Here is a 24,225-nt window from a genome sequence, read left to right on the forward strand (position 1 = left end):
TATCTTTTTCCAAGATTCAGATAGCTTCATTAGCATATGAAAAAGCATGCATGTCTGTCTGTCTGTCTTAAACACTGGCAATGGGTGTAAACATCTGTCCATTCTGTCTTAATGTCATGTGTTAGCATAATCTGTGCATGCATACACAAAAATCAATGCAAAAGTGTAACCTTCACAAATTACATTTATTGAGGAACAAGTGAAAAGTACAAGATGTAAAAAAATACAAAGCCTGCTTCATATATCTCTAAGAATGTGAATACAAAGTGCATAGCTACCATACATGCCTAAAGCACTACAACTAAAGTACTAGTCTAAAAGGAAAGGTATCACATGAGTATCTATGCATTAGAAAGAAAAAAAATTGCTGAACTTGACATACACAAAAATCAGCTGTTCAGTTCTCCATTTAGTGAGTCTTGGCTGTGTAAAAGCATTCAGTCCTTATTGCTGTGTGTTAGGACCGTTGAGTCCTACAGGATAATGTGATTAAAACAAATATACCATGAGACAAGTGTTGCAAATAAATATAAAATAAATACGATTTAAAAAAGGTAATCATAACCGTTGTTCAGTCTAACACATCTCAGAATATTTACAAATACCGCCATTTATCATCATAACCAACATTTAAGTGCTACACCTGATCAGATGGTAACACATTCACTTTTCACGTCATTCTGTTATATGGCAAATTCACCAACAAAGCTGCCACAATCAAAATACCAATTTAAAAACTGAGAAGATGTGCAATTGAGTGTATTGTGTGAAAAAAGTGAGCTCCACAGTGCCATCTCATGGAATTAAACAAAAGTACAGTTGAGTGAAACTGAACTTGTACAACCCGAGACCGCCAAGTCCATCAAAATAAAATTAAACCAGAAAGGACAGAATTATTTGACTATATGTAGAAAATAAATGGATAAATATAGCATGAACACTCATTGCTTGTATATGACAGCTTATTAAGACAGGTAATGTATATCAAAAATGTACAAGCATAGGTAATATTGGTTTAGCTTTTCAGTATTTCTGATATTAATGTTGACAAACGTTTTCCCTGAAGAAAGCAAGCAATCAAACAAACAAAATTAAAAGCACAGCAAAACAAATCATGTGTACCATCTTATTATGACACTGAAAAGAATAATATATGCCATTAGTAGTACAGTTTATTTACAGAGAAAGGAGGTATATAAACACTGACAGAATAAATAGGAATAATCATGGCCTTTTTTGGCTTTAGTATGAGACAATATTGAAAATATCCAATTTTAAAATATATCTTGACTCCCTGTAATTATTTAACAACATTGACATCTTAAGACGTCCCATTGCAATCTGACTTGTTGTTTTTGTTGTTTTTTCCTTTATATACAAAAATATATAATGGGACCGTCTCTGTATTTGCTCACATGTTGCAACACGGTTGCAAAAAACTAAAACTAAAAGTCCTGAACATCTTAGAAGGCCATGCAAAATTCATGCAGATCAATACAGTTTCCTTAGCGTTCATGCTTCACACTGATCTTTCCCAAAAACCTTAAGTCAAATCTACAATTCTGAATATTTACATTAGTACACCGAATGCAAGTGCTGACAGCTAGGCAACATTTTTGGTCGGCCATGCCCAGTTTGCAAAAAAAAACCACCGAGTTGAGTTTAGCTGAATACAGAAATCAATTAGGTTAAATGAACAGTTCACCCCAAAATTGAAATTTTATAATTTACCAATCCTCAAGTTGTTCAAATCCTAATAATGTTTACATGTCTTTGTTCTGTGAAGCACAAATGAAGATATAAAAAAAAAGTATCCAAACAGATCTGGGGCACCATTGACTTCCATAGTATTATTCTTTTCCTAGCATGGACTTCAATGGTGCCCCAGATCCGCTTGTTTCAAACATTTTTAAAAATCTATATTTTTGTTGAGCAGAACAAAGAAATAAATAAAGGTTTGGAACAACTTGATGGCGAGTAAATGACAATTTTAATTTTGGGGTGAACTCCCCTTTAAAGGAATAATTCACCCAAAAGTCACCGTTTACCCACTCTCATATCACCAAAACACTTTTCTAATTAGGAATAAAGTTATTTTGTTATAAGAATATCTTGAAATATAGTGAATGGGGCTTTACTAATTCTACAACTTACTACACTAACAAATGACAATAAAAAACATCGTAAAAGTGTCCCATATGACTTGATGTGATGGCAGCATTTTTTTGTAAAAAAAAAAAAAGACCAACATTTTGCTACTATAGTAGTATAACGTTAAAGACTTGAAAATAAGTGCAGAAGCCTTATGCAAAAGGTTATATTATGCCGTTTTTTTTTTTGTCATTGTTAAATAAAAAACAGCAGCTATGATATTCTTCATAAATACACAAAAATCAAATCATACAGGTTTGGAACGATAAGAGGATGAGTAATGGGAACTTTCATTTTTGGGTGAACATCAAACCAGGAAAAACAGGAATAGGGCGGCCATAACAAGAAAGAGTTGCACAAAATAAAATAAATATCGATATATAAAAAGAAAAGGATCAAAAGTTTCTCTACATAACGGTTGTGTGCCAACAAAATAGTTGAACATTATCTTTTTAATTTACTTAAATTTTGTTGTTTGCTGTTCACTAATACTGTACACTGACTGCTGAGAAACTCATCTCAGAGGAAGGGCACAGTGGTGATACAGCACCCCACTTAAGGGTACAATAGTGACAGTGCAGGAGTGTGGTCACAAAGTTGGGTCTCCGTTTTTATGCACGATTTGTAGATCCAGCATTCTGTGACTTACATAAATAATCTTGTTGTAAAAAAAAACGAGCAGGAAACTCCACACAAGGAGTGAAATGGAATAGCGTGGTACCAAGCTCTGGAAAATAAGGATACGGATTCAGTCTGATTAATAAACAATTTGACTCGATGGCCAAAGAACTGAGACACATTCTTAACCAGAAAGAAAGAAACAAGGATCCAGCTGCTCTTGAATTGAAGGCAAACTGAGAGAACGTCTTTGAGAGCAACACTGCAGCCCCCTGACTCTCGAAGGCTTCCTTAGAATGCCAAATCAGTACCCTGGGATCATCACCATTCCCCATCCACTTTCTGCTCCATTTTTATTTGGTGAGAAGGCGAGTGTGGCTGAGTGGAAGAAATCATTTCTTGACTGCTTTGGACCTCCTCCTTTTCAAGGTCACCCTCATCCTCCTCTTCTTCTTCTTCCTCCTCCTCGTCATCTTCCTCCTGCTCTTGTTTTTTCTGACAGCAGGGCTTGTAGAGATGAGGATCAATCAGGACCTCACCAAAGCGACCTTTATAGATGATGCCACAGCATATCCGCTGCCTACAAAGATTTGCAGGTGTCAACTGGTTTCTTTAAAAATATTCAAAGGAAAAAACTGTAAATAAAATCTGTAAATACCTTTTCCAGTACGTCAGGTCCAGGAAGGAAAAGACAGGAGAGCGGGTGGAGCCAGGTGCCAATTCAGAATCAGACCCTTCATCTGATTGGTTACTGTAGCTGGGCGATTGGGCTGGGCTTGCACTGGAGGTAGTGCTGTGAGCGTCCGAATCTGTTGAAAGAAGGAAACAATTATGAGCTTGGCTGATTTGAAGGGGGAAATGCAAAGCACGTTTTTATTGTAATCGGTTACTACAAAGCACTCACTGTGTCTTTTCAGTTCCTTCTGAACCCGGGTGATCTGGTTTGGTCTGATTCGTCTGGACAATGATTTGACTTTCTTTGACTTAACTGTAGTTTTCAGACTGGGTCCTCCCCGGGCATCCACCACCTGTGTCAGACAATAAAAATCTTCACTTAACCCTGAATTTTTTCATTTCCAGATGCCATCTCTTAAATATATAATTGCAACTAAGGGATGGAAACTTACATGATTCCAGTTTTTCTTAGAACCAACAGGAAGCTTCTTCCACCGCTTTACCAGAAGCACACAAGCATTGCAGATTTCACCAGAGCGAGTCTCACCTAAACTGTAGAAGCATCCCATGACATTAGGTGTATACATATAGGATATATAAAAATAAATAGTTTATTAAATAATAATATCTGAACTTGATAAAATACAAAAATCCTGCACTTGCTGTAATTGTACCAGGCATGTTAACAACTAAGAGTTATTCGGGAGATACCCAACTTACCCAAAGCAGCTCTGAAAGTCTCTCTCATAACGTTTGCTGTCAGTAAAACGAGAGCTGGAGGACTTAGCCCTGCAGATGCAACATCCATCGAGGCTGCGGTACATCTTTGGCTTATGAAAGCCAAACATCTGTAAGCAAATGTATGGGGTTTAGGAAAAACAAGAAACTTTTCGTTTTGTACTTCTGCTGATCTACAGTGATTTTACATGGACAAGAATTAAAAAGAATTTGATCCCTTGCAAAAAAGTTTTGAGAAACACGAAGATGTTTTTGTTTTACATCATTTGTTACTAACTTTATGGCTTAATGCCGGGTTTTATGAGTTTTCGTTTAAAAATTACAGCCTTTATGTCATACTGTAAACAATACACAAATGTATGATAAAACCAGCAATTACCAAGACTGACCACTGGGGGCGCGAGAGAAAATGGCATTTACGTATCCACCCATAAAAAATTACTTATTTTTGTCTTGTTTTTAGTATAAACTTCTTTCTTTCTCTGCCAGCCTCTAAGACTATATAATTACTTTTTTCTCGCCACGAACAAGATGTTTCAAATGAATTTCATCTAAAAATCTTAGAACTAGGCCTATGTTTGGATTAACTTGATTAAAAACGTTTTCGAAAATATCAAGAGAAAAAAGTTTTTTCACAGGGGCAGAGGTAATACAATCTAGAAAAATATGTTTAATGGACATTGAATTCTGACAAGATTCTCCTTCACATTTTGGAGGATTTTCTCCTGAGAGTAAAAATTGATATTTGATTTTTGAATGTAGTACAAATATCTTTGATGCATTTTTGATAAGCAAAAAGAAAATAAGCTTAGTTTTTAGACAACAACAAAACATTTAAGTGAATTTGTACTTGAAACAAGCAAAAAAATCTGCCAATGGGGTAAGAAAAAGAATTTTTAAATTTTTCTTAAACATTTTTCTTAAATTGAAAATTTTGCTTAACCCATTAGCAGATTGCTTTTGCTTGTTTTACGCACAAATTCACTTAAATTGTATATTTTTGTCTTATTTTCTTTGGTCATTTTGCTCATCAAGAAAATACATCTTTATTTAATAACTTTTTTATATTTGTACTGAAAACAAGACAAAAATACTAAAAAAAAAAAACATTTATTTGCGGTCTCTCTCTCTCGGTCTATCGGTCTATCTATAGCAGTTTATTGCAGTCCACCGTCAGATAATATTGCAAAAATGTTATATTTAACGTTAACCGAGACAATGTAGTGAGGGTGATTAATAGTTGTCAAGCACTAGAAAGGGTGCATACTCAAAAAGTTTGCCAACCACAGCATTAGACTATTAGAATAAAAGGCTAGCTTTAAGGTCTTTACACACCGGGACGTTTTTCGTGCGCGTTTATCGTCGACGTTTAACGTCTCGCGACTCAAGAACGAGCGCCAATGTGAGTGCGCACACCCACGCGAAAAGCGCGAGGCGCAAATGCGTCATTTTCAGAAAAACGCGTGGGACACGTTTTTTTGGTTTGACGCGGCGCGTTAAAAGTTGGCCGACCAATGAGATTGGCGCTTTTGTTCATGTGCCTGGCGCTGCTGAAGTTCCAGTAAAACACGACTTGGTGGCGCTCGAGCACAAAATGGTCTTGCGGAGCACGTGGAACAGGTAAACACACAAGGAAGCATCGAGGCTGTGGAAGTTTATGAAGGTGTCGGAGTTCCTCACAACATCGACTGAATTTCGAAGGTAACGTGATATATATAAGAACATAACAATACATAGCTGTGTGGGCTATATTAGATTAGATTCAACTTTATTGTCATTACACAAGTACAAGGCAACAAAATGCAGTTTAACGTTAGGTCTAACCAGAAGTGCAAAAGCAGTATAAAAAGTGCAGGATATCAGTATTTGAATAGGTGCAGGATTATGTAATACGATGGAACAATTTACTGTGGGTGGTACTATGAACATAATATACAGAAATTTACAAATGGATATGTACATAATAAATTAAACTATACAGAACAGGAGTGAAATTAATATTTAGGTAGTGCATGAATGAATTTGGATTGTAACTAGTCGGTTAAGAGTGCAATGGCATAAGTTATTGTGCAGTGAATAGTTATTCTAATATTCATTACATAGTACAGGGGTGTAAACGATGCAATTCAAGTAGTCCAGCAGTGCAAATGAACAGGGAGTATGAAATAGACAGTCCAGTAGTGTATTGAACGGACCAGTAGTGCAAATTTACATTATAACTGTGCAAGTAATAAAAATGATTATTGGTGCATTACATTATGATATGTAATGCACTGACATTGAACAGTGATTAACTTCATACCATGCATGTTCCCTGTACACCGTGTGATATCACGTTTTGTTGTTTGCACCATAATACTTTGTGTGTAACTGGAACCTGTTGTACACAAACGTGGACAATTACACTGCTTCATGTTCAAAGAAAAATATTTGGTTATTATATTCATTGCTTCTTCCTAACCCCAAAATAACTGGAAGAAATCTAAAATTCAAGCCAAACCAAAGGTCGGGTTTTAGGAGGTTAATTTGTGTTCTGTGTATAGGTAACCTAGTTTGTTTAGTCAGATGAAATACCATGAATCTAAATTACATTTGTAATCAAATATTGACCTCATGGATATCGTGGCATGGCCCTCAGTGTGAAAGATTGATACTGATGAAAACTACATTTATCTTTACAGTGTTCACAGCAATATTTCTGCTAAAAATGATGTGAGCAAAAGTGAGGAGGCCCCAGCAAGCACGTATTCAGGATCATCCAGCACCAGCCGTGACAAGGTCCAATCTAAACAAAAGAAAACAGTCCGAGACAAACCTCTGGAGAAGTACCTCTTATTAAAAGATGCTAAAGGGAAAAAATTGAAAGCAGTGCACAGAAGAAAGAGGAGCACAGGAGGAGCGCACTGTCAGTTTTTGGTCACACCTATAGATGTTTATTATATACCATTTTATTTAGTTTTTTTTAATGTTTATACATTCAAGAAATACAGTTGAACATGTACATTTCATACATATGTTTATTTGCACTACAGTTCACTTAGACTTCTATCATTGTGACTTTTTTGCTCTACAGCTCTGCCAGTTCTTGTTCACACAAATTAATGTTTATTATATACCATTTTACTTATGTATTTTAAGTGATTATACATTTAAGAAATTCATTTGAAAATGTCTAATTTCTAAATGTTGATTTGCACTACCGTTCAGTTGCACTAAAGTCATTGTGACTTTTCTGGACCAACATTTCTGACTCCTGTTTTATTTGATTTTACTGTCATGTCTCTGATTGTTATTGCAAACTGCAGTTCATTCACAAAAATAAATGTTTGATAAAAAAACGAATTGTAAATAACGTGCCATTTTGACACTATGCATATATTTGTACATCAGTATTGTTGACCTCTTATTGTAATAACTACATACCTACTTCTTTAGCCAAATCACAAAATACAATACATTTGGGAGGAAATGTGAGAAAATTGTTAACAAGAGAAAGTGCTTGTAAAAGATAAGTTAAAAATACACACATCGGATCACCCATTACCTTATATTTTGTGAAAGAGCTTTAATTTTGATATAACGTTTCTATCAAAATAGTTAATTTTATGTGGAGAGTGCTGATAATAGAATCGAATTATTTGATCAAATAGATTTGATTTAACAAATGTATTTACGTTCACGGAGATATTGTTTGTACAAAGAATATATATATATATATATATATATATATATATATATATATATATATATATATATATATATATATATATATATATATATATATATATATATATATATATATATATATATATATATATATAATAAACACACCGTTTTCAAAATGGCAATTATAATGACTATAACACGAATGCACAGTTTGCTTTTATCTGAGAAGATCACGTTTCACATGATCATACTGTCAAGTAGCTGATGGTGAGTCCTGATGGTGAGTTGAAGTAGTTTTTGTATAGTTGCTGCTGTTAGAAATCGAGCTGCTACTAGTAATATCCATGTTTTGTTAAAAGCAAGCATATGACTTGTTATTGACTAGCGTGTGGCTTTCTTCTTCTGTGTGACAAGTGAGTGTCAGAACAGAAGCATAAAATTTCGCTGCGCCCCCTTGTGTACCGGCATAAATCTGTTTTGTATTAAGCGCCATCTAACGTCCAGGGGTGAATTTGCACCTCACTCGGCTCAGCGCCAGTAAAAATCGTCTGGGTGTGAAAGCAAAAAAACGTCACGTTAAACGCCGACGATAAACGCGCACGAAAAACGTCCCGGTGTGTCAAGACCTTTATAATTCCTGACATAGCCTACGTCAGAGAGAGAGAGAGAGAGAGAGAGAGAGAACGAGAGAACGAGAGTAAGCTAGTGAGGAAGAGATGAATGTTGGTTATCAATCATCAGGTTATAGTGGGATAAGAGATGAATGGACTGAGTGTTTTGTTTTGTCTTATATTATATAACATTGGTGTTGATGGAGCCGGATGCCGGACACCAGTGGCCTCGCTCAGATGGGTGACAGCTGTGATGTTCTCTCGAGGCATTCAATTCATACAGTTTGTTATAACTGGGTCATCATTAGTATGTGCATCAATATACAAAGCTTACAGTAGCCTTTGAAAATTAAAAATTTTCATTAAAAAAAATAATAATTTCAAAATGATAATAGGTCAACGTGTCTTAATTTAGGACGCACGCGGTACAGTGTAAGTACAGTGTTGAACCAGCGCTTTATAATTCTGCCTCTGACGCAATTCAAACATGGCAACGCGTTTCAGAGGAGAGGAGGGGCAGAAACGGGAGCAAAAAAGTAATGCGATTCCATTGCGGAAACCATATCTTAAATAGAAACCCTAATCTTGTCAGCTATAGTTACCCATAAAACATCGAACAGACATGCAGACAATGTTTCTGTGGTGTTTAACTTGCGGCCGTTAACACACTGCAGCGAAATGGTGCGCGCGTCTTTCACCGCCCACTAGCTCCCGCGGAAGCATGGCACGCCACACAGCATCTTTAAACAGACATATTCAGCATGTTTTCATCGCAGTTACACTAATAAACGACTCATGTGGTTTGTGAGAAGTAAACAGATGAGTCTAGAGATTGTTAAATAAGAAATAGTAAAGAAGGAGGGTTGAATGTATTCGTGTCGTTCGTCCGTTGCTCTTTGTTTTCCGCGCGACTGTCTCTGCGTCAGTGGCTCGTGCGACTCCATGCTTCGCGCTCGAGACTGTAAACACATGCGGTCCCTTCGACAACTTCGCGCAACAAAAGACGCGGCTGTCAGTTTTCTTATTAGCGGGGCATCTTTAAAACCCAACAAGCCCATTGGAATACTACAATAAAATATCCTTGAAAATATTTTTTTTTCTACGTTTAAATGCGTCAGTGACACCGCCTCCATTTCACACAAGACGAGTCTTTAACAGTACTAGAACAGTAACAGGGCGCTTTAATGATTATATTAAATGTCGTAATAAAGTTAGTATATGAGAAGTTTGGCAACGTTGAGCTCGTGAAAATGCGGGTTTGTTTTGAAGCACACCCACCGTCAGAAGAGCGCGAGACCACACGCAGTCAGACGGCCAAAACTTATTTTTATTTTGCACCAGGGTGGCACACACTTGCGAGTGCATGTTCACTTTAGTATTTTTATGACGTATTTATCTATTTTAAACTGGATTATGCATCACTGTGTGCCGGTGCTGTTTTTAAAACCAAGGTCGGCAGTTCTTGTAAATCACCCATCTGTAATGCATTTTTATTTTACCCCATCATTAGAAAAGGATGCAAGCTCCTTAAAATATGAAGCATTGTATTGGTTTTGGTGTAAACACTGAACTTAGCACGTTATTCCACTATAACAAATTTTAAAACAATTCAAGCAAGTCTCAAATGTATCTTTTAGTGTCCATTTGTGATGAACACCAAAGCTTTCAGTAGGCATCGCACTGTCACATAACTTCTTAAAGGGGGCCCTTCAAAAGGCAAATATGACACCTTATACAGTCGCAAGCAAACAGTAAAGTTACTTTAAAATAAAATCCATGTATTCCTACCTTGACCTGAAGCGGTAAAAGTCAATCACAAGACAAAATCCAAGACTTACAGCCGTTACAAATGTTACTCATTTAACAATGCGCCACTTCCAAGCACGCCGCTCGTTACCGTCTCACTTTCTGTCTGAGTGTAGTAAAATGTTTACGCATGCGCCAACCTCCGTCCACCATTTTCTGAATTTCTTCAATCAACCTCGTTTGCATATGCGGCTGACGTCGGCCTGCGTCTGCATTCTGTTGCCCATATAAGGAAGAGAAAATTACGCGGGAAACGTGGGCGGGGCCGGTTGCCAAGGTAGCAGTCCTTTCAAATCCGTGCACTGCGATCCTAGTGGGCGGAGCTACGCTTCTACTACGAGTGCGGCAGGAGGAGAGCAGATGTCGGACGGAGAAGCCCATCCTTCTGGCTCCGTCCGTGTCTGTCAGCCATGAGCACATGTTGAGAGCATCGTCTGATGTGCGCATTAAAGGTATTTCGCTGCCAAAAATAACACTTTATACAGTAACACAACTGTATTGTTGTGTTATTTCCGCTTTGCAGAATATACTATGTATGTAGGTTCAAATGTGCTGATACTGAAAATCATACAATTTAGGTCAAACTTTGTTACATAGTACGTTTCCGATTATATTCTTTAAATTGAGTGATGATAAACCATCACAGAAATTCGGTTTTAATGGAAACTGTAATGCGTTTTGTTCTATTAGTGGGATGTTATATAAACAAATAGAGCACCATTAAATCTTATAAAATAAGGGTGACTAACAAGACTAAGAGACCTCAGTTTTATTTATAGACAGTTTTCCGTTGTATACAAGACATATTTGTCTTCTGTGATGTAAGCATGAAACGTTTGCATTGTAGATGACATTAACATAACCCAAAATAAATAATTTTCCATGAGGACTTGCTCTTCATAGAAGTGTAATCTCTATTCTGAAATACCATGCATGCTTACTGGATGCCTATGTTTGCACACAAGATAACAAAGGGTTAAAAAAGAATACAAATATACAGACATTCAGAGCAATTTTAATGAGTTGCTTCAAACTACAAACAACAGAAACCCACTTTACACAAAGTTTTAACAATATGATTGATGAGGAAATGTTATCTCATACAGGAAAACAAAAAACTTAACCAGAATGGAATGATTCCCAAATAGGATATAAAGGAGCCAAAATGGGTAACAAATTCATTTACAGGAACAGTGGTTCTTCGTGATCAAAAACATGTAGCATGCATCAGAAACAATCTGTGTATGTGGCTTTGTCCAGCTAAAGGATTCCCTTTCATCAACTTAAACATTTTGTGGGCTCGACACACGATGGACTTACAAAATGAAACACATTTAACCCAATGTAATTTGAATAAAATAAATAAATGATACAGTGCCAGATTAATGCATTAATTCACCCTGCAATTAGTTCCAATAACCAACCAGTGTAACGAAAGTATTTGCCAAGAAATAAATACATTATAAAAGAAATAAAATACACTTTGAATACGTGCCACTTTGGCATGCACACGGGTGATTATATAATTGCAAGTACCTTATTTATTACAGTCATTATTTTCGCTCCTTTTATCACATGGTTATATTTGGTACTCATTGTCATTACAGTTAAGTTACAGCCCATAATAAGGGTCTTATATTGCTAAATATCATGATTTCCTGTTTGTTTTTTATTTTTTCAAATGAGTCAGTGTCAACTCTGTTACACTCTGTGACAGAGTGTAACAGTGTTGACAGCGAGTCATGTATATGTGGGGGGGCACAGAGAGAATCTCTGTGTATGACTGTCAGTTCTGTTATATACCGTCAACTCTGTTAGTCTACATTGGTAACAGAGTTTGACAGTAACAGAGTTGACACAGACTAGTTCAAACAACAGGAAGTCATGATTTTAAGACACATTCGACAGAAAATATTTGATTGTTATGGCATGTAACATCTTGTTATCCATAATAATAAGTACTAAATTATTCAAGTAATTAAAGGAATATTCTATTTTCTTAAAAGAAAAATCCAGATAATTTACTCACCACCATGTCATCCAAATGTTGATGTCTTTCTTTGTTCAGTCGAGAAGAAATTATGTTTTTTGAGGAAAACATTGCAGGATTTTTCTCATTTTAATGGACTTAAATAGAGCCCAACATTTAATACTTAACTCAACACTTAACAGTTTTTTCAACGGAGTTTAAAAGGACTATAAACAATCCCAAACGAGGCATAAGGGTCTTATCTAGCGAAACGATTGTCATTTTTGACAAGAAAAATAACAAATATGCACTTTTAAACCACAACTTCTTGTCTATGTCCTTTCCTGTGTGACCCAACGTAAATGCGTAGTGTCGTACAGAGGTCACGTGTTACATATATGAAACGCACATTTGCGGACCATTGTAAACAATAAACTGACACAAAGACATTAATTAGTATCATTCCACATACAACAACGTCGGAACGGTCCTCTTTCTCAACACTTGTAAACACTGGGGCGGAGTTTCGCGTTCGTCCTCTGTGACCTCTCGACGTATTGCGTGGGGTCACGCTGGCGCATCACGACCGGATCTAGACGAGAAGTTGTGCTTTAAAAGTGCATATTTGTTATTTTTCTTGTCAAAAATGACAATCGTTTCGCTAGATAAGACCATTATGCCTCGTTTGGGATCGTTTAGAGTCCTTTTAAACTCCGTTGAAAAAAACAGTTAAGTGTTGAGTATTAAATGTTGGGCTCTATTAAAGTCCATTAAAATGAGAAAAATCCTGCAATGTTTTCTTCAAAAACATAATTTCTTCTCGACTGAACAAAGACAGACACCAACATTTTGGATGACATGGTGGCAAGTAAATTATCTGGATTTTTCTTTTTAGGAAATTGAATATTCCTTTAAAGATATAACCATTTGAAAAAACTAAAATAATGACTAAATGTACCTGCAATCACCCACACATACAGCTCTTCGATCAAATGCTGAGATTTCACATTAAAAAGCAAAACTCATGTAACATTACGCAACAGTGAAAGCAAAGTGATTCATAGCCGCTTAGAGACAGTCTGTAACAACTCATTTAATTTCTCTCAGCGTGGGTTTAGTTTTAAACAGGTGCATCAAAAGAACATTAACACAGGGTTGTTTTAACCACAGGTGATTTATAAGAGATGTGCAAAAAAAGATTAACAACGCATTTTCACAGTCCTTCAATTAGTGGTGTGTAGTAGGACTTGAATGTTTCATTAAAGCACCCCTCAATTAATTGCTTAATAATCTTAAAGTGTTCTCCAAGTCTCCAAGGTGGCAACAAACAAAGTTTAAAAGAGCCATGTTATTGCTTTGTGATGATTTCCAGTGTTTTTCTGAATAAAATTATGAAGTTAATACTCATTGGCAAAATAAACATATTTATCACACACTCACCTAACCGACACGCATACACACACAACACTATCAGACATATGAACACATCTTGTAACGCATACTGCATGTCCATAATTCCCAGTTCGTTTCTCTGCAGTGAAAATATTACTCCGTCAGCGTATACGTATTAAACTAATATACATCAATTTACAAATAAAAATAAGTCATTTCACTTGACGTCTGACTCTCAAGTATCTAATAAAACCAGTATTGAATGTTTAGGACATAAATAATCTGTCAGTATTCAGCAGGTACAGCAAGCCGCTCACAAATGCTTGTTGCCAAAAACATGCTTCCCAAGATGGCACGTGATGAAGCAGAAGCGCTAGACTAGTCTTCACACGCGCTCGCAGATGAGACGAATTTGAAAGCAAAAGTCAGGAATTATTCTTAAAACTGCTTTCACTCCCAACACATTTTTTGAAGTTCAGTGTTTCATTTCTGTGGGGACGTAGGAGACTTAAAAAGCATTGATAAGCTCTCGGTCCTTTCCTCAGATGGAGAGCGCAGTGGGCAGAGTAACTTTTGGGTCCGGCTTGGCCCAAAGGGTGGCAGCAGAGCGGGGCAGAGATCCCAAGTTAAAGTTCAAAGCATTTTGTAAGAGAAGTCTCCAGCGTTATGGGGAAGTCGTTGACCGTCTGCAGGACGGCGACGACGGAGCTGACCGTGAGCTTGTCTCTCAGTAATGCGTTCTCTTCATACATGCGTGTGATGACGGGGCATTCAGCCAGTAGGGGGAGCCACTGCGGCAACAATCGATCTCTGTGTGGTGTGGGATAAACATGCACGTATATTTGTGCATTTATATTTAGGTATAAATGTTTTATTTGTAAGTGTCCGCGTGTTATCTTACCTTGCCCCGAGACAAACCAACAGCTGGAATTTGCCGTCTTTGCCGATGTTGCGTGGCATATTGTTAATGGCATTGACATAGCGACAAAAAGATTCACAAGTCAGACTGAGAGGCTCGGGTGTCTCCTGTATGTCTTCAATGTGATCTGCATTTACCATTAACGCCACTGCCCTTTCTGTACAAAACACATTGATAAATAAATATATTTATTATATTATAAATCATTCATCTGTACACAAATATGTACACAAAATTATACATACATATGAACCTTTCTCACAATAATAAAAATAAAAGGAATTACTATCACTTTAGGAAACAGTCTTGCTGTTCTTCAATGTCTCCTCTAGAGGGACCCAAACGTCATGGATTCAAATGGGTACTGAGTCCTGAACTAAACTAGTGACCCTGGACCACAAAAACAGCCATAAGGGTCATTTTTTTAAAATTGAGATTGATACATCATCTGAAAGCTGAATAAATAAGCTTTCCATTGATGTATGGTTTGTTAGGATAGGACAATATTTGGCAACCATTTGAAAATCTCAAATCTAAAGGTGCAAAAAAATCAAAATATTGAGGAAAATCACCTTTTTTTAAGATGTCAATTAAATCTTTGGTGTCCCAAGAGTAATATGTGAATTTCTAGTTCATAATACCCATAGATAATTTATTATAGCATGTTAAAATGTACACTTTGTAGGTGTGAGCAAAAATTTGCCGTTTTTGGGTGTGTCCCTTTAAATGCAAATGAGCTGATCTCTGAACTAAATGAGAGTGCCATGGTTGGATAGCTCAGATTATGGGAGAGTATTATCCCCATCTGACATCACACGGGGAGCCAAATTTCAATGACCTATTTTTTTACATGCTTGCGGAGAATGGTTTACCAAAACTAAGTTACTGGGTTGATCTTTTTCACATTTTCTAGGTTGATACAAGCACTGGGGACCAAATTATAGCACTTAAACATGGAAAAAGTCTGATTTTCATGATATGTCCCCTTTAAAGTTTTCCAAATGAAGTAACACATATTACTAATGATACATTAATTTTTGATATATTTACGGTGAGGAATATCTTCATTGAACATGACCTTTACTTAATATCCTAATGATTTAAATCGATAATTTTGTCCCATACAATGTATTGTTGCCTATTGCTAAAAATCGTAGTTCACAATATTATTGTAAAAATATGATTTCATCATAACAGTGACCACAACTTAGACCACACATGCGCAATAATCATAAACAAGGAAAAAGAACCCTGTAATATAAATCTTTGTTATACATTTTATATATTTTTTCCCTTGTTCATGATTATTGCCTATGTGTGGTCTAAGTAGTTCTTACGTTTTTGCATACATTAAAAATACATTTTAGTATGAAAGTTTTTATTGAATCATGATTTGTAAGATTAAACGTCCCTATGCAAATTTCACAAACAAATTTGTGTGTACGCATGCTTAGCGAATGAGACCCAATAACGGCAACAGATAAAATAAACTGAAGTTTTTGCATTTTACAGAATATCATTTGAACTGAATTTACCAAAGAAGTCCCACACAAAGACGTTTTTCTGAAACAGTCGAGCCGTACGAAAACCATGATGAAAGAATTGCTCCAGAGCCCAAACAAGACCACCTTCACCACACAGAAGAACCGTCAAACTGCCCCTCTGACAACAAAGATGAAGGCGTTTAAAACAACGAATGACAGACATGGTGAGACAAGATTCATAAAATCGCATCATACCTCTTTCTCTGGTTTGTGGAAATGCTTTATAATGTTGTTTACTGCTTCACCGATGGATTCCTGTATCTGAACTGTTGTTGGTTCTACAGCAAGAGGGATATACAGAGATGAATGGCATAATAAACAGAGAGGAACCTTCCTTTAAAGCAAGGGTGGGGAACCCTGGGTCCTGGAGGGCCACTGTCCTGCACAGTTTAGTTCCAACCCTAATCAGCTTTAAAGGGTGCATTTAGTTTTCCATCACCAAAACTTACTGTTGCCGCGGCCTGTAAGTGATGTGATGCTGATTCGTCGAATCTGTGAAGGAGATCGCTGAAGGGGTGGAGTCCGCCCCCCATCTTCATCGTTGCACGGTACTACAAGTTCACCTATCAGAACCCTCTCAAGACTGCCATCATCAACACCTTTCCCCAGCCACCTACCACAAGGGAACCTGGAAGTGGTACAAAGTGAATAACTTATAAACCTTAAACAGAGAGAGAGAGAAAATAAACGGGGTCAAGAGATGAAAGCAGGCCGTACTTGTATGTATGTCCAGTGATCTCATTGCGGACCATGACGCAATCCACCAGCCACTTGGCGAGCAAGCCCGAGTTATCGTGACCCAGCTGCACTGTTGTCAACCTCCCGATATTCTGACACTGTTAAGACACAAACATGCAACGCAGATAGAAATGTCAGAAACATTAAGTGGCTGTCTGTAAGTGATGGACAGCCTGGTGTAAAAATACACACCGCATTTTGAAAGTGGGAACAGTAGGAAGACACCAAGACAAGTGTGCAGTATGCGATAGCGATACCTTAATAAAGACACTCAGGGAAGATTTAAACTATGTCAATGCTGGTGTAAAGGGTAACCAAGCCAATCAGACGTGATTTTGAGACAGAGCAATCTGTTTGGCTGAACAATGGAAGACGATGTGAGGGTTTGGTAAGCCTTTAAACTGTCATTATTACAAATGTAAAATTAAAATAATTCCTTACAGCAGTATTAACATATCTTTTAATTTCCCCAAATGTGCATGTCAGTCAAAATTGAAAGCTACAGAGGAATCCAAAAGGAGAAAAAGAGGAGGTCGTTCCGAACGGAAGAGCGGAAAAATGGAGAATGAGATGAAGGGTAGGACAAAACGGAGGGATGTGCACCTAACCTTGAAGGCGATGGAGAAGTGCGCGTGAGGCCTAAAGGCAGACTGTGAGAGGATACAGAATGAGTTAGAAACATGATGGGTGATTGACAGCAAGACAAATGGCAGTGATTGGCCCTCCTCAAAAATCAACTCCCATATTGTACGAGACTTAAAATAATGTTTACTTATAGATGATTTTATGTAGAAAACAGTAAATTACACAGGCAGGTTTGCCATTTAGCTGTATTATAGTATCTGTTCCCTTGTAAAACAGGAGAAAGTATTATATTACAGTAATGACAATGTAATTAGAAAACAATTATTATATAAAAATGCAATAGTGCAATTGCATTAAAGCATGTCAATGATTGGATGCTTTATTATAAAGGGAATATAGGAGCAACAAGTGACGGTCAATGCAAAAAACATTATGTTCCTAAAATAATTTTGTTTATACTAAATTATTGACTATGAATGTGACCCTGCACCACAAAATCAGTCATAAGTCGCACAGACTCGTACTGGTTTATTGGTAGCAATAGCAAATATACATTGTATGTGTCAAAATTAGCGTTTTTATGGCAAAATCATTAGGATATTTAGGAGTTAGGGCAGACCATATGTTTTGTAAATTTCTTAACATATATATTTATCAAACATTTATTTATAGTTAGTAATATGTGTTGCTAAGGACTTCATTAGGATAACTTAAAAGGAGATTTTCACAATATTTTTATTTTTTTGCACCCTCCAGGGCTCAACATAAAGGACTGCCCGGTGGCCCGGGGCAAGCGTGAGAGACGTTCGGGCCAGTAAAAAGTATCGTCACTTGCCCGATCGGGACAGTGCTTCACCCTCAGTCCCTAAAATATATTTTCATCAATGTATATTATTTAACATTTTGGAAGCAGACATTTACTTGGGTAAAACATGACGAAAGAAACGATGCAATATTTTGCACAATTTGCTGTCAGTTTACAGGTAAAGTAGAAAAGTTGGAAGCCTTTTTTCGTTGGAACATGTCTGTTGTAAATGTATACAATTATATTTGACTTTTGAATTATTATTTTTAAAGGACACTGACATTTTTTATTGGGGCCAGTGAAAGTTTTGGCAGGGCAATTGAAAACCTAAACCACTGGCCCGGTGGTATAAAAAATGATTTGCGTTGAGCCCTGCCCTCAGATTCCAATAGTTGTACCTCGGCCAAATATTGTCCTATCCTTACAAAACATACATTAATGGAAAGCTTATTTATTCAGAATATAAAACAAATGTACAGTACTGTGCAAAAGTCTTAGGCCACCACCACCAGACTTTTGTTGTTTTAGATTTTAATGTCCATCCATATATATATATCTATGGATCAATCTATTTTATTAAGATACAAACAGAAAATATATAAAAAAAAAAAAAAATTCAGAGTTAAATGTCTTCTTTAGGAATCGTCGGTGTTTAGTGTGACCTCTCTTGGCACTAAACACATCTTGAGCGTTTTTTGAACAGAATGAAGTAAAAACAGTCATTTCTTTAAAATTTAAAATTAGGATTTAATTTTATTTAGGTTTAAGAGATCCTGCAGTTTCCTGCTATTGCTCAAGTGGAAGGGGAGTTTACCCTAAAAACTTGACACTTCAGTTTACATTTTTATAGTTATTAATACTACATACACATTTCCTGTATTTTCTGGATGTATTTTATTAAAGAGATAAAGAAATAATTATATATGATATAATTTGCACTATAACATTGCAAAAACAACAAATTCTGGCATGGTGGCATAAGACTTTTGCACAGTACTGTATATCCTTAAGACTAATTTTGTGGTCCAGGGTCACATATTATATCTTTTTACAATTTAGTTTACGGCAAAATCTCTGTAATACAGTGCGCTGCTATTTAGCAGATTTTTCAAATGAGAGCAATCATTTCTGAGAACAGCAGGAAAAAAATAAAACTTTTCAGTCCCACAAGAAAATAAAATCTGTGTCAAACTCAAAATAAATGTGCCGTTTCAGTATTAGCAGGACGGACTGGGTGTGATGTCATGGCACTCACGTCAAACGTCATTTCCAAAACGTTCTTTGTGATCTGCAGGATGCCGGAGTCGCCCAGCTCACCGGATACACACAGCCAGGGGTTCGATGTTGTCATTGCATTACTAAGCTTCTTGATGGGAATGATGACAGCCCGGTATGGAATCACTTGAGCGGCAAAAAACACAAAAAATTAGAAATGCTGAATGTGTTGAATGTACAAACTGGCAAACTGAAATAGTTTTCCGTGGCAGGCCTCAGATCAATGCATGCTTTTTATCCAATCAGAAAAGCTCTTTGCATGTCAATTATTTTCTAAGTTGGGCTTGCTGACATCAGGTTAGTTGTTGCACTTTGGAGGATGGGGTTTTGAAAAGAGGGCATTTGGTTGAGTTTAATCATTTGGAGAAATCTAGTGAATGTTTTCACATGGTAAGTCACCTTTAAAGGGAGGTTCACCCAAAAATGAAAATTATGTCTTTAATGACCCTCATGTCGTTCCAAACTCGTAAGACCTCCGTTCATCTTCGGAACACACACTGGAAAAAAATGATTAATTGAATTTAATCAATTTTTTTAAGGTAAGTGGTTGCAATCAATTTATTTAAGCTACATTTAAACAAAAGTTTTATATTTTATTTTATTTTATTTTATTTTATTTTACTAATCTTTTTTGTTTAAATGTAGCTTAAATAAATTGATTGCAACCATTTACCTTAAAAAAATTATTAAATTCCATGAATAATTTTTTTCAGTGCAGTCTCAGATGTTTTATATTCAGTCCGAAAGCTTGACTAAAGTCATGTGACGTGGATGATGTACGATGCGGCTGACGTGTTATCTGGTGCGCCCCAGCTGTTTTTTTTGTGCGCCAGAGCTTCGTTTACAGTCTGAGGGAGACGCACGCTGTAAGTTTGAAAAATAAAACCCTTCGCAAACATGTCTGAGGATAACAGGTCATCTGCGTAACTGCTGTCACATTACTTTAGTCTCGCACATGCGCTTCACAACAGACGCGGAAGAGAAGACAATGCTGAATAAAGTCGTAATTTTGGACCAAAATATATTTTCAATACTTCAACACATTCTAACTGACCCACTGATGTCACATGGACTACTTTTATTATGTTTTTATTACCTTTCCGGACATGGACAGTATACCAGACGTAGATTTTAAATGAAGTGTCAACAAGCTCTCAGACTAAATATAAAACATCTTAAACTGTGTTTCCGAAGATGAACGGAGGTCTTGCGAGTTTGGAACGACGTGAGGGTGAGTCATTAATGACATTATTTTCATTTTTGGGTGAACTATACCCTTTAAATGAGTTTTACATTAAATTCACTGTGTTTTTTAATGTTTTTCATGTCTGTGGTATACAAAGAAGTTGTATATGATGTATAGCTATGTTTGTGCGACTATCAGGAACATACTTATGGTGGTAAAGACGCTGGTAAAACAGAAGTAGTCCACAGTGTTCAGGCTCAGGAGATGAAACAGAAACTGCTCTTTTTCCTCTTCGCAGCGCAGGAAGGCGTAACGCTTATACAGCTTCCTGTGGGAGCATCATACGTATTAACAGGTGCAAACTGTGTATATTTTCATGATTCAGAAATCTACTATGGGTTTCTATTGTCTTTGCATGCAAGAATCTATTTGTCTGTATAATTGTGTGAGTATCTAGAGCAGCAGGTGTTTGTGTGTGTATGTTTATGGGACGTGGGTGTTTGCGTGTTAAGTACTTGGTTAAAGTCTGGTTAGACAGCAGCTGTTTCAGATGCTGGGAAAGTAGTTTCTTCTCCAGAGACAGACGGATCCATGCACGTGCTCGACCTACATCGGTTTTAATCTCCCCCATGTTCTGAATGTGTCTGCGTTTGAGAGAGAGAGAGAAACGGTGTTATTGACCGTATGTGGGTTGAGAGGCCACAAGCAACAAAACATTGTGGGTGTAACATTGATATGCTTTTCAAAAACATTGCCATCATCAACAATACAGTCAAACCACTCGTTTGTGCAGTATTTTTTATGCCATCAAATTTGTCCTCGGGCATCGACCCACCTCATATCCTGTATCAGTGATACGCGTAGCGCAGGGAGACCGACACTAGACTCCGGCTTTCGTTTATCTTGACTATTAGACACTGAAAAACAAAGGATGTTGTACATCATTTTCAACACATCAGTGCTTTATCAGGGTGCTGTTGAGGTGTGTGTGAGGATGAGGAAGATATTTACCCGGAGACTCCGACTGCAGTTCGTTCTTTTCTTCTCTTGCCTGGTAGTGCAATAAATGTGACCACAATGCAGACTTCCCCTATAAAGAAGGATGATGGTAAACAGAAAAAAATTTTCTTCTATCCTAGCTTAAAATGCACAGACAATTATAGGTAAGCCATGTTCAGGGTTGATTTCACACAAAAACACTATGGTCAGTGAGTTGAGTTTGGGGCAGGGGATTCATTTTTGACCCTGGACCACAAAACCAGTCACAGGGGTAACATTTTGGAAATTGAGATTTATACATTGACTGAAAGCTGAATAAATGGATAGTATAGTATAATAAATTGTTAGTATAGGATAATATTCGGCTGAGATATAACTCAAAATCAAAATATTGAGAAAATCACTTTTAAAGTTGTCCAAATGAAGTCCTTAGCAACATATATTACTAATGATTAATAAAAAAAAGTATATATTCGTGGTAGGAAGTATACAAAATATCTTCACTTACTATCCCAAAAAAAAATTTTGGGCATAAAAAATCTATCATTTTGACCCACACAATGTACCGTTGGCTATTGCTACAAAAATGCCTGTCCTACTTATGGTCTGGTTCACATTTTGCATCTTTTGCGTGTGCAAATACGTTATTTTAAATGTAGACAAGCAGCAAGCGCGCTCAAACAGACAACGATGTGGTACGACACGCTCTTTTTTTTTCAGGCCCATCGACGGCGCAGCGAGTTGAAAATACGTCACATGTTTTCGAAATGCCGCATCGAAAGCACATTGGAAAAGAAAGATTTAAAGGAGCCCAGTCACGTTTCTGTGCAGTTTTAGATGCGAAAAGTAAACATTCCCCTAAAGACACTGGTTAACATTTTGTCTGACCAATAAAAACGAGATTTCAAGGATTTGCGCAAGTACTAGGGGTGTCACGGTTCTCTAAATCCTCGATTCGGTTACATTTTTGATTCGAAGGTCACGGTCCAATTCGATTCTCGATTTTTACCTTTTCTTAAAGAACAGGTTGCAGTGTCATTTTTAGACTAGACTTTTATGAAATATAATATCTGACCTTGAACCCAGAGATGCCCTGCCATGTTAGTCGTGCTGCCAGTGGAAAAGTATGGTACACGTGCATACCTGATAAAACGAAACTTCCTGTCAGATGAACATGCTAAACGTAGGCAAAGTGACAAAAAAGTAGTTGGGCGTGTTACAGAGTATTTCTGTGCCAAATGCACTTCGCCAGGGTTCGTACAAGTTTCAGAAAGTTTTTTTCGATTACAGGTCCAGCTGACGTTTCAGGGGTTTTCTATACGTATCACTTCTTTATATAATCACTTCCCCTGGAAAACCCCGCCCACCCGTCAAACAGCGGGAGACGCTAGAACTTGCACACATCTTATCATGCGACACAGCTTTGTTTAATTTCAAAACTCAACAATGGCACGAAAGATGAAGTGTGTTTTTGGATGTAAGGAGAAGATCGCCAGCCTTATGAAAACAATGGATATAGTTTATTATCCGGGGTAGCAGCGGAGTTTTGCTTGTGTGTTTGATGCGCTGGATTTTCCCGACCAGGTCATGAGTTGCATGCGGTAAGTAAGACTTCTGTCTTATGTTGGAAATAGGCACGTGCATATTATATAAATGACACAAGCATGTAGTGAATCATAAGTTATAAGTGTTGTATAATGTTGCATGACTCGTACTCGCTCCTCCCGCGGTAGTAACTCCTCCTTCTTCATTTTTTCGTACGTTATCGGAAAGATTCGGTAAAGCTAATCTTACTTTTATAAATCTGATTAAACCAAAGACTCTTCAGAGATATAAAGGATGTAATACTACTCTATAGGTCAGGGGTGGGCATCGAGGGCCACAGTCCTGCAGAGTTTACCTTCAACCTTAATCGAACACACCTGAATGTCATTTCCAAACAGTCCTGAAGACTTCAATTAGATTTTTCAGCTGTGTTTGATTAGGGTTGGAGCTCAACTCTGCAGGGCTGTGGCCCTCCAGGACCAGGAATGCCCACCCCTGCTATAGGTACTCCAGATTAACATCAAAAATGCAGAAACAGCGTGTTACGTGAGCTTTAATTTTGATCGAGTGACACCCTTAGCGAGTAGATTACCTAAAAAGTCAATGCAAACGCGGAGATGCAAATGACTCGAATTGCGTGGCACAATTGTCGCGAAAACACGTGCTATTTGCCTCAAATGCGGAAGTTGAAAATATTCAACTTAATCAAAAAATTTGCATGACACGAAGTTAAATACTGCGAGTAATTTAGAGCGAGTAATGCGATTCCCGCGTTTGGTGTGTACGCCCTTCAAGTGTTGAACCACACCTGCTTGACTTGAAGTCCATGGCTCCATATTCTCTCCAGCAGGTCACACAGGCTGGCTATGAGCGTGTTCTCCTCAAGGCCCGTGATGTTTGCCTCTCCATGACCCATTTCAACAGCCTCTCTCCCCATCTTCTCCACCAGCATGCGCTTGGTCTGAGTATACATAATAAACATTAAAAACCAGCATGCCTGTAC

General features: G+C 37.2%; 2 protein-coding genes across 10 annotated transcripts in view; both read right to left on the reverse strand.

Annotated features, from left to right (window-relative positions):
• Nucleotides 1-166: 166 nt before the first annotated feature.
• On the reverse strand, nt 167-10,398 carry sinhcaf (SIN3-HDAC complex associated factor). The gene is made up of 6 exons (XM_065289660.2): nt 10,248-10,398; nt 4,165-4,292; nt 3,897-3,996; nt 3,674-3,797; nt 3,428-3,578; nt 167-3,349 (listed from the first exon to the last, which is right to left on the reverse strand). The coding sequence occupies exons 2-6, from the start codon at nt 4,290-4,292 to the stop codon at nt 3,091-3,093; spliced, it is 762 nt and encodes a 253-aa protein (XP_065145732.1). The 5' UTR covers nt 10,248-10,398; the 3' UTR covers nt 167-3,090.
• Nucleotides 10,399-11,260: 862 nt separating this feature from the next.
• The window catches only part of dennd5b (DENN/MADD domain containing 5B), a 47,210-nt gene continuing 34,245 nt past the window's right edge, over nt 11,261-24,225 (reverse strand). For 5 of the 9 annotated variants that reach the window (XM_065284853.2, XM_073814692.1, XM_065284860.2 and 2 more), the window contains 13 exons: nt 24,031-24,183; nt 21,690-21,768; nt 21,514-21,595; nt 21,194-21,322; nt 20,885-21,006; nt 19,473-19,618; nt 17,436-17,477; nt 16,807-16,925; nt 16,539-16,717; nt 16,285-16,367; nt 16,081-16,207; nt 14,528-14,702; nt 11,261-14,436 (listed from right to left, as the gene is read on the reverse strand). In XM_065284853.2, the coding sequence (XP_065140925.2) occupies nt 14,253-14,436; nt 14,528-14,702; nt 16,081-16,207; nt 16,285-16,367; nt 16,539-16,717; nt 16,807-16,925; nt 17,436-17,477; nt 19,473-19,618; nt 20,885-21,006; nt 21,194-21,322; nt 21,514-21,595; nt 21,690-21,768; nt 24,031-24,183 (1,620 nt within the window). In that variant the 3' untranslated portion in view covers nt 11,261-14,252. The remainder of the gene's footprint in view (nt 14,437-14,527; nt 14,703-16,080; nt 16,208-16,284; nt 16,368-16,538; nt 16,718-16,806; nt 16,926-17,435; nt 17,478-19,472; nt 19,619-20,884; nt 21,007-21,193; nt 21,323-21,513; nt 21,596-21,689; nt 21,769-24,030; nt 24,184-24,225) is intronic. The other 4 variants (XM_065284858.2, XM_065284855.2, XM_065284857.2 and 1 more) reach the window with 1 other exon arrangement.

Source organism: Paramisgurnus dabryanus, chromosome 1, assembly GCF_030506205.2.
Source record: "Paramisgurnus dabryanus chromosome 1, PD_genome_1.1, whole genome shotgun sequence".
In the NCBI taxonomy this organism is placed as follows: Eukaryota; Metazoa; Chordata; class Actinopteri; order Cypriniformes; family Cobitidae; genus Paramisgurnus; species Paramisgurnus dabryanus.